The 10,169-nt window shown below is 38.0% G+C and overlaps 2 protein-coding genes across 14 annotated transcripts in view; one reads left to right on the top strand and one right to left on the bottom strand.

Moving 5' to 3' along the window:
• LOC109094379 (E3 ubiquitin-protein ligase TRIM39-like) lies at nucleotides 1–5,297 on the bottom strand. 3 transcript variants are annotated; one of them, XM_042727450.1, is made up of 7 exons: nucleotides 5,208–5,297; nucleotides 2,703–3,283; nucleotides 2,205–2,300; nucleotides 1,847–2,080; nucleotides 1,614–1,764; nucleotides 799–1,128; nucleotides 1–715 (listed from the first exon to the last, which is right to left on the bottom strand). In XM_042727450.1, the coding sequence occupies exons 2-7, from the start codon at nucleotides 3,279–3,281 to the stop codon at nucleotides 180–182; spliced, it is 1,926 nt and encodes a 641-aa protein (XP_042583384.1). In that variant the 5' UTR covers nucleotides 3,282–3,283; nucleotides 5,208–5,297; the 3' UTR covers nucleotides 1–179. The 3 variants fall into 3 exon arrangements, with proteins under 3 accessions (XP_042583384.1, XP_042583383.1, XP_042583385.1); XM_042727449.1 differs by lacking the exon at nucleotides 5,208–5,297 and having other exon boundaries at nucleotides 2,703–3,313; XM_042727451.1 differs by lacking the exon at nucleotides 5,208–5,297 and having other exon boundaries at nucleotides 1,847–2,005; nucleotides 2,703–3,313.
• Nucleotides 5,298–6,436: 1,139 nt separating this feature from the next.
• The window catches only part of dysf (dysferlin, limb girdle muscular dystrophy 2B (autosomal recessive)), a 69,045-nt gene continuing 65,312 nt past the window's right edge, over nucleotides 6,437–10,169 (top strand). For 7 of the 11 annotated variants that reach the window (XM_042727445.1, XM_042727442.1, XM_042727444.1 and 4 more), the window contains exon 1: nucleotides 9,059–9,487. In XM_042727445.1, coding sequence (XP_042583379.1) covers nucleotides 9,394–9,487 — 94 coding nt within the window. In that variant the 5' untranslated portion in view covers nucleotides 9,059–9,393. Of the gene's footprint in view, nucleotides 6,832–9,057; nucleotides 9,488–10,169 lie in introns of those variants that run through there. The other 4 variants (XM_042727446.1, XM_042727439.1, XM_042727448.1 and 1 more) reach the window with 3 other exon arrangements.

Below are 10,169 nucleotides of genomic sequence, written 5' to 3'. Positions count from 1 at the left end.
AACAAGAGTGAAGAAGTACTTTATTGAACTTCACATTTAACTAGCCAGGCATGATATTAATATTTCTTGGTTGCCGGTAATAAACAAACACATGACGACAAAAACACTTAACCAGCTACTATGACCACATATGTTGTTGTATTAACTATTTCTTTAAAGGAAGATGGACTGCATTGTAATTAAGCAGTATGGATAATCAGAGGCTTTGAGTTAATATCTCCTCTTTTGTTGCAAGGGCTGAAAAATGGATAGATTTTCTCAGTAAAAGACTGACCAGTGAAGGAGTAGATTAGAGCCTTGGTCTCCACATTGTAGAAGGAGACCAGACCCTCTTCATAATCTACAAACACCCCCACCTTCTGGGGCTTGTCTTTTAGGGAAAGAGGAACAGGGCAAGATTCATTAGCCACATATTTACCTCCATTTCTTAGCCAAATACACCAAAATCCTTTCTCTGGGCACACTGTTATTTTCCCCTTTCTCTTAATGGACTCTCGAGCCATACCTAAATCCCAATCAGTCTTACCACTGACTTGGACCACAAAGTAAAACCTCCCACAGGAAAATCCATCCTTTCCCAGGACACAAGCAGACAAGTCAAATCTCTCAGGGTTATTGGGAACGTCTCTCCAGGATCCACCATGACTCACTTGTTTCCCATCTTTAGACAGGATGAGTTTGGGATAAGCTGTGTTAGGATCCAAACTCACATTCACTTCAAAAGAAACACAGGTAAAGTGATGAATGCATTAGAAGCAGCCCTTAAGCTTATGTTAATATTAGTCATATTTATCTTACCTGTGTAAAGTTGCTGTATTTTGTTTAGACCCAGACCGAACCATGAGACCTTCACTTGCTTATTAATCTTTTCTGCTTTCTTTGTTGGGTGAGTGCCACAATCTGTTTTACCCAGAGTAAAGTAGATTTTGCCCTCTGTCTGAACTTTGCTTGTTTTAATATTTGAACTCTCTGTCAGGATGCCCTTCTGTGTTTTTAAAGTATCTATTTTCTCCATAGCTGAAGAACTTTTAGGTACCAGTGAATGATGGGTGGGAGCAAATATCCTGTTGGTTGAAGGTTGTGATGTTGGGGGATTGAAGTTGATTCCAAGAACAACAGAAGGTTGAGCTGTAAAAGAAATGTTTTAAATATACAGTAAAAAAACAAGACTGACACAAGCCTTATTTAATCACTAGATCAATAACTGAGCAGAAAATATTATTAGACAACTGCAACTTGTACAAATGTTGCTGGCAGACAGAATACAAAAACTGTATATACATGTAACCTCAGTTCTCAGGTAAATAAAGCAAAGAGTTGCTGGTATCCATTGACTTCCATAGTATAAAAAAAATAGTACTATTAAAGTCAATGGCTACCACGAAATGTTTGGTTACAAATTTTCATTAAAAATATTTTTTGTGTTTAACAGAAGGAAGTAATTGATACAGGTTTGGAGCAACATGAGTATGAGTATATGATGACAGAATTTTTGTTTTGAGTGAATTATCCCTTTAAATTACTGTTGTGGATACAATGTTCTAAACAAACTTGCCCCTTTTTCCTAGAAATGTATTCTTAAGTTCATATAAATTCACTTCTGTAATTCTTACTGATATCATGGATTTTTTTCAGTTCCTTGTTGACTTTTTCCTTGAGGCAAGTAAGAGCTTTATCCAGAATGTCTGTGTTGAGTAGATCAGTGTTAATGTTGATGTTTGTCCAGCTCTTGACTTCTGGGGGGCTGCAGACAGATGAGTAGACCTGGTGCAATGCAGGAGAGCAGAGAGATGCTTTAGAATGAGGAGTGTTGTTCTGTGATGTGAGCAGTAAGAGAGACACTGACCTGTAGGAGGTGCAGGTGATCTTCAGTGTGTGAGAGCTGCTCCAGCTCAGTGTCTCTCCTCTTGAGCTCAGCGATTTCCTGCTCCAGCTCTTTAATCAGCTCTTCAGCCTGTGTTTCTGCTGCTGTCTGCTTCTGCTCCATCAACTCCAGCAGCTCAGACTGACATCTCTCAATGGAGTGGATCAAATCAGTAAACAGCTCGACTCTATTCGCTTTATTTCTCTCATTGGTGCTCTAGTTATATTGAGAAGATTAATAGACACTGAATTCAAATCAGATTCCAAAACATTCTTTCCACCACCTCTATACAGTAGATAGTTGTATTATAAAAACTGTTGATTTTTCACTAACAACACACCTTGTTGGACTTTGCCAAGTTTTTTATCTCCTTAATCTTATTACATCTGTCCTGGATCATCACCTTTATTTCTGCCTGTGTCTTTTCCAGTTGAATCTGAGGACAGAAACAATATATATATTTTTTTAAGTAAATGGATCAAGTAAAAACACACATTCATTTGCACCTACACCTCATTTTATAAATAAAAAGCCCAAATGTAAATTATTAACTGATGTTTTTACCTGTAACTTTAATGTGCAGTTTTTGTAGTTTATTTTAGTGCTTTGTGTCAGCAAAAAATATCGTCCAGTAGTGATCTGTTTGTCTCACAAGCTATTGAATTGCTTTAGAAAGAATTCTAAAATGTGAGTCATATGGACATATCGACTCTTTGTTTCACAGAAGTTGTTAGAATGACGTGGAGATAAGTAAATTCATTTTGTGTGAACAGTTCTGTTAGTATAATTGAATAGACATACTAAAATATTTTCTAATCTCTCATATCTTTTGTCTTACCCTCTTGTGTCCACTTTCTTCTTCGATAGGAACAGTGTTGTGAGTTTTATGTTTTGTTTCAGTGCAAAACGGACACAGACAGGTCTGATCGTCCCTGCAGAACATCTCCAGTGGGTTATCATGATTCTTGCAGATATAATCTTCCAGGTTTTCCACGGGGTCGATCAGTTTGTGCCTTATGAGCCTTGGTGCGGTTTTATGATTGGTCAGGTGAGTGTCACAGAAAGATGTTACACACTGCAAACAAGACTTTACTGCCCTTAGCTTGTTTTCAGAGCAGACATCACATAAAATTTGATGAAACATTTTTGTTTGGTGTTGGAGTTCCTTTGGCTGTTGATGCAGCTTGTAACAGTCAACAACCTTTTGAAATGCTACATTTATTTTCAATTCTGGCTTACTATCAAATCCTTCCTTACAGAGAGGGCAAAGATAGAGCTGTCCACTCTCCCAGCATGCCTCAATACAAACATTACAGAAGTTGTGTCCACATGAAGTGGTGAATAGGTCACTGAGCACCTCCAGACATATATGGCACTGGAGCAACTCACCAGAGAGGGATGAACTGAAGGAAGTCATGACTGTTAATGGAGAAACAGTGACACTATGAGGCTCTGCGCAGAAGTGATCAAAGTTTGAAATTATATTATAAAACAAAGCAGAAAAGTAGAATGAGCATTGCGTTTATTTTCAGGCATTGAGCACTAACAGGCAGGATAGCATACAATAGCTTAATGAACACAGTGCTTATCTTAAAATACAGTTCATCTTAAAAAAAGTTCATTTATTTCAGTAGTTCAACTCAAATTGTGAAACTTGTGTATTAAATAAATTCAGTGCACACAGACTGAAGTAGTTTAAGTCTTTGGTTCTTTTAGTTGTGATGATTTTGGCTCACATTTAACAAAAACCCACCAATTCCAGCAATCTCAACAAATTAGAATATGGTGACATGCCAATCAGCTAATCAACTCAAAACACCTGCAAAGGTTTCGTGAGCCTTCAAAATGGTCTCTCAGTTTGGTTCACTAGGCTACACCATAATGGGGAAGACTGCTGATCTGACAGTTGTCCAGAACACAATCATTGACACCCTTCACAAGGAGGGTAAGCCACAAACATTCATTGCCAAAGAAGATGGCTGTTCACAGAGTGCTGTATCCAAGCATATTAACAGAAAGTTGAGTGGAAGAAAAAAGTGTAGAAGAAAAAGATGCACAACCATCTGAGAGAACCGCAGCCTTATGAGGATTGTCAAGCAAAATCGATTCAAGAATTTGAGTGATCTTCACAAGGAATGGACTGAGGCTGGGGTCAAGCCATCAAGAGCCACACACACAGATGTGTCAAGGAATTTGGCTACAGTTGTCGTATTCCTCTTGTTAAGCCACTCCTGAGGCGTCTTACCTGGGCTAAGGAGAAGAAGAACTGGACTGTTGCCCAGTGGTCCAAAGTCCTCTTTTCAGATGAGAACAAGTTTTGTATTGCATTTGGAAACCAAGGTCCTAGAGTCTGGAGGAAGGGTGGAGAAGCTCATAGCCCAAGTTGCTTGAAATCCAGTGTTAAGTTTCCACAGTCTGTAATGATTTGGGGTGGAATGTCATCTGCTGGTGTTGGTCCACTGTGTTTTTTGAAAAAACAAAGTCACTGCACCAGTTTACCAAGATTTGTGGAGCACTTCATGCTTCCTTCTGCTGACCAGCTTTTTGAAGATGCTGATTTCATTTTCCAGCAGGATTTGGCAATTGCCCACACTGCCAAAAGCACCAAAAGCTGGTTAAATGACCATGGTGTTGGTGTGCTTGACTGGCCAGCAAAATCACCAGACCTGATCCCCCAGAGAGAATCTATGGGGTATTGTCAAGAGGAAAATGAGAAACAAGAGACCAAAAATTGCAGATGAGCTGAAGGCCACTGTCAAAGAAACCCTCAGCAGTGCCACAAACTGATCACCTCCATGCCACGTCGAACTGAGGCAGTAATTAAAGCAAAAGGAGCCCCTACCAAGTATTGAGTACATGTACAGTAAATGAACATACTTTCCAGAAGGCCAACAATTCACTAAAAATGTCTTATGAAGTATTCTAAATTGCTGAGATAGTGAATTTGTGGGTTTTTGTTAAATGTGAGCCAAAATCATCACAATTAAAAGAACCAACGGCTTAAGCTACTTCAGTCTGTGTGCACTGAATTTAATACACAAGTTTCACAATTTGAGTTGAATTACTGAAATAAATGAACTTTTCCATGACATTCTAATTTACTGAGAAGCACCTGTATATACAGTATGATTCTTCACTGTCAGTCTCATTTGACTTACAAAATGTGAAATGTTGCTGAAAATTGATTTACATGTGAAATGTTTTATTTAATCAAAAATTGTTCTAACAGTAGTCTATATTCTATAGCATGGTAGTGTGACTGTTCTATTTAAGATTCATAGTCTAGTCTTACATTGAAATATTGTTCTTAAGTTAATAACAATTTTAATCTATGAAATCTCACCTGTCTGTTAGTGTTGGCTCCGGCTCAGGAGAGAAATAAAGTACAAAGAAGAACAGACCAGGTTTTATTGTGAGGTAAAAAAGGTTTCAGTTTTACTTCACTATAAAACATTGCATAATACTGATAGTACACCTTTTTCTTTTGGCAAATTTTGTTATTCTAATAATAAGGTTAAGGTTGTCGCTTTTTGAGAATGGTTTGAGACTGGACCAGTAATGTCTTTTTTTTCTTTTATTGTTATAGTGGTCATTTTGTGAACCTCATTAGACAATATGACAGGATAACCATGCTTGGTGTTAAACTATGTTTCATTATATGTGCATTCAAACAAAAGGACTCCTTAAAGGAGAGAAAAAAAGTGAAGTTTAAATAAATAAAAAGACTTTTAAACCTTGTTGGCATTTATGACAGATGCAGGATGTAGGAGGAGTAACTGTACAGTAGTAGCTCTTGACTATTTACAGTAGGCTAAATTGCCCCACCCCAGTTTAGTTTCATTTCTTTAAAGGTGTGCAAATTTCCATTTCCTGAAATTGTCCTCAATATTTACATTCTAATGTGGAATCAATGTTAAATCTAGAAACAAAATTTACAGATATAATGAGATCATGACAAGACAAGACAGGAAAAATAATGAAATTAAATGTCCATCAGTGCTATGTATTTCGAGGTGTCCTCATGTTCCAGAATTGGAGGACGATAATCATGGCAGAATCATCAGTTACTAGTTTACTATCAGTTGAACCTGAAAAAATTAATGCTCAATCAATGTTTCATTGTTTTAGAAATAATGGATTCACAATGAGGAATGTTAATATAATCAAATTCAATTGTTTAAATTGGAGCCACACATTCTTAATAGAGTCATAAAGTACAGTAGACTATGTAAATTATGAGGATGGTTTTTAGTTTAAGTTTCTTTCTTTTATTATTTTAGGTTTGAATCTTATTCTTAGAAGTATCATGGGAAAGGTTCTCTCATCCCAGTCTCTGGTCTAAACCTTTTCCAGTTTCCATACATCTGTACAGTGTTGAACAATGCCAGTTGTTCTTAAATCTTCCTTACTGTTTTGTCAGAGACGTAGATAGCAGCAGGAGAGAACTACCCAAAACTTGTGAGTCACAGTTGCTTTAACAGGTGCTGACCAAAAGTCTCCTGTCCCTTTAAAAGTAGCTGCAGTCTGTGATTGAAAGGGCAGCATGTATATGAGTCAGGGGCTTTAGAGCCAGCTGTGTGTGAGTGTGTGCAGGCTGCCAGGAAGTGGGGCAGCAACCACACCAGCTATAGTTCCATCAGACTCCTGTCCTATATGCGCAGTCTGTAGCAGAGCTTTACTCTCTTTCTTTCTACCTTTCTTCTTCCTGTCATCTCTTTTCATTTTCTGATCTTGGAGTGAAAACCAGACTGATTCTCTGGGACTTATTTGGGATCCGGACACACCCCCAGTGGTCCATCTCTGTCTGGGACCGCAGTGCCCTGTATTGTGACTTACAAGTGTTACTAGCTGCGGATTCTGCCATAACCACTGTCCACCCATGCTGCGTGTGTTTATTCTGTGTGCCCAGAATGTGCTGACGCATGATGAGGACATTAGCGATGCCTACTGCACCGTCACTTATGAAGGTAAGGGCCAGACCAGGGTTAATGGGAAAGAGTTTTTTATATAGAATATTTTATAGAGAGATTTATATAGAATATTTTATAGAGAGTTTGCTAGACTGCAATTTTCTTTTCTGCACAATCACATTCATTCTCTTCCATCACTGTCTTTTTGTCAGTCTTCCTACTTTTCACATTCCATCAAGCAGGCTATTATTGGAAAAGCAGTTGCAGTCTCTCTCTCTTGTGTATATTTATGGGTGTCCTGTTGCACTTGCAATATGTGTGTGAAAGAGTGCTGCTGATCTGCTCTGTGTTTCTAAGAGATGCTATGTCATCACAGTTTGGCTCAGTGTGGGGCTACTGATTGCTTTACATTTAAACCTTTTAGGGGCCCATAATTCATGTGAGATGGATAGGAAGGGCTCCTCTGAGTCAACCAAGCATTTTGTTGTTGTTGTTGTTTTTTTGTTTTTGTTTTTTTGCCTGAGAAACCATATATAATAATTATTAAATAGAATTTATAAAAATGTAAGACTGCATAACATTAATAAATTACACACACACACACACGCACGCACGCACGCATGCACGCACGCACACACACACACACACACACACACATATATATATATTAAAATAGAAAACAATAGAAAACTTACTTACCTCAGACTTTTTGACTTTAAAGAGGTTTTCTCTAAAAAGTTCCTCACACAAAGCTATTGTATGAGCATAAGAGACTTCTTTCAAAAATCTCACCAACCCCAAACTTTGGTAGTATGGAAGTATGTCGGATCCTGATTGCTCAAACAGCTGGCTGTTTTAATATTTCCTCATATTCAAGTACTTGAGTACATTGACCTGAATTTTGCTCAATGTTTATCTCCAACAGATATGCGTAGGAGCTCGGTCACCCTCAGGGTTCAAACCCTTTTTCGTTTCTTTGGGAATGCAGTTTGATTGCTCAATAGAGGGCTTGTCATTGCTGTAGTCATGATGCAATCATATACCTGCAAGCATAGATGTCTATGTTAAAGTACTTCAGTAAATCAGGATATGAAATCAATACAATACAGCATTACCTTCCATTACATGCATTCAGTGATGCATTTTGATGCACATAAACTATTATGAAAGCATAGTCTTGTGTTCTCAGTTTTACTGGGTTGCTTTGTATATTGTTTTGTTTCTGTGCCTTTTATTGCTGAGGCTTTGGAAGATGTAACAAAAAATGGACATTGCAAATCACAATAAACTGACATTTCTTTGCAAAAAAATACTTCATTTAAATACAGTAATTCAGATATTGCTAAAGCTCCTGTAAATCATTCAAATAGGCATCCTATACAGCCAAGAGCTCAAAATTCAGTTGCAATGCTGGATAATAGCCTGACTAAATTTTGCATGCTCTGACCCATCTCAGTCCCTAGTATCAAAGTATACAGTTGTAATTAACAGTTGTGGATTCATACCACCTCTGAACAGCAATAAACAGTTTATGGACAAACACCTAAATGCCTCTTCAGAAGCACTTCTGTGTTTCACCTGCAGTGTAGATTTGGCATCATCTCATTTCAATCTCATCTCATTTTTTTACGACAGGATGATGCAAGCGCAAAGGTGAAGTGTGCAGGCTAGCATCAGCAAACTGTACTGCAAATATAAGGCCTCACTTATGTGAACATTTCAGCCGTCTGCCATTGGTGGACAAACTGAAGAGTCTCGCCCCAAACTCATACCATTGGTTGAACCACAGTTGCTGTGTCAGGCTGATTAGGAGCCTCCTAAAACATAAAATCAAAACAAAACTTTAGAAGTCAGGAAGATGTGCATTCAGGCTTCAGAAATCTGACCAAGTCATGGCAGTAGGTGGTGCTCCTCGCCTGGAAATGTCAGCTAACAGGAAACAAGCCTTTACACAGAGACCCCAGCAGAGACTCTTGTAGTACAGTATACTAACATAATAAAACAAAAACTGTGTGATTACTAATGTTTGTAAGGTCTAAATGAGTGGATTTTGATGTTGGCAATTACAGATGTACAGATAAATCCCAAAATATCTTTTGCTTACACTAATTGTTACAAGATGCTGTTCTCGCAAATCCACTGCATTATACAAGTTTTTGTAAAACTAAAGAGGTTTTATATTCATTAATGTTTTATATGCTATTTAAAAGACTGTAGAGAGAAAAGAACAAGCTGCAGGAAATATTTAAATTTCCTCTGGAGTTATGGGCTGGGTCACTGGAGAGGAAAGTGTGGTCCACACTAAGTTTGGCTCCGTAAGTTCCTACATGACAGTCTCTGTGTACGCAAGGGAAGACTGTGAAACACATTTATCAATTCGGACGCCTTATCAAGGACGTAAACAGAAATTGATTTTCAAGATTGTGGTTGGTTTATACAACCCCCTGATACATTCCATTCTGGACTCCACACTCATCTTCAGCTTTGGACCTAAAGATCACAAGACACGTTTATCTTCAGAGCAACCTTTGTGAAGGTCCTGTCAGGATCTGTCTCTCTTTTGTGGTCTGATGGTAGTTTGGCCTGCTTCTTGTCGGAGAGTTTGGGGATCAAGTCAGCATGTTGAGGTGTTTTCTACAGAGGGCGACCAATCTGAGAAATGTAGAAAAAGGGGAGAGGCATAGTGACCCGCTTGCTAGCATCACTTTCAGAGGTAAGAGATGACATCAAAAACGTGATTGTCTATCCAGCTGAGGGCATGAAAAAGTAGGATCAGATGCAGATTTCAGTCTTTGAAACTGTTGGGTAGATGAGTGCCAATTATGCCTAAAGTTTTAATCACAAACCAGTATGATAAAAATGCATTTGTTTACTAACTATAATAGTATTTTATGTAAAGTAATTTCACTTTTCAGTTCGAGGGATGTTTTTGACCGGTCAGTTGATTGTTGAAAGGTAGAAAGAGCAGATTTCTGCCAAGTGATGTGTTCTGATAACTTTACTCTAGGACGGTGGATCATTACAGCTAATAGCAGAGTGATCATATCACTGCAAGATGCTACATAATCTAGATTATTGGATAGATTTGAGCTTGATTAATTATTTTTTTTAGTTCTTGCATTGAATGAATGAATGTGACGGACACTAGTTTTAGACTACCTCGCAAACTGAGTGGCAGTTCCTCTCATTGTTCCATGTTTCCTGTTCCAGTGCAGGGATGTACAGGAACATGCGTTTGTGAGCATGTGGGATTGATGAGCTTGATGTGTTTTTGTATGCTGCGTTACCATGGCAACAAAATACTTTTCTTCCTTTAATCATCCTATTTGATTTTTCTAATGATCACAAAACAAGAACACATATTATTAAGATATAATTACTTTTAAGCTATCAAA

Source organism: Cyprinus carpio, chromosome B7 (assembly GCF_018340385.1).
Source record: "Cyprinus carpio isolate SPL01 chromosome B7, ASM1834038v1, whole genome shotgun sequence".
NCBI lineage: Eukaryota > Metazoa > Chordata > Actinopteri > Cypriniformes > Cyprinidae > Cyprinus > Cyprinus carpio.
This window is presented reverse-complemented; position numbering and strand designations above follow the sequence as displayed.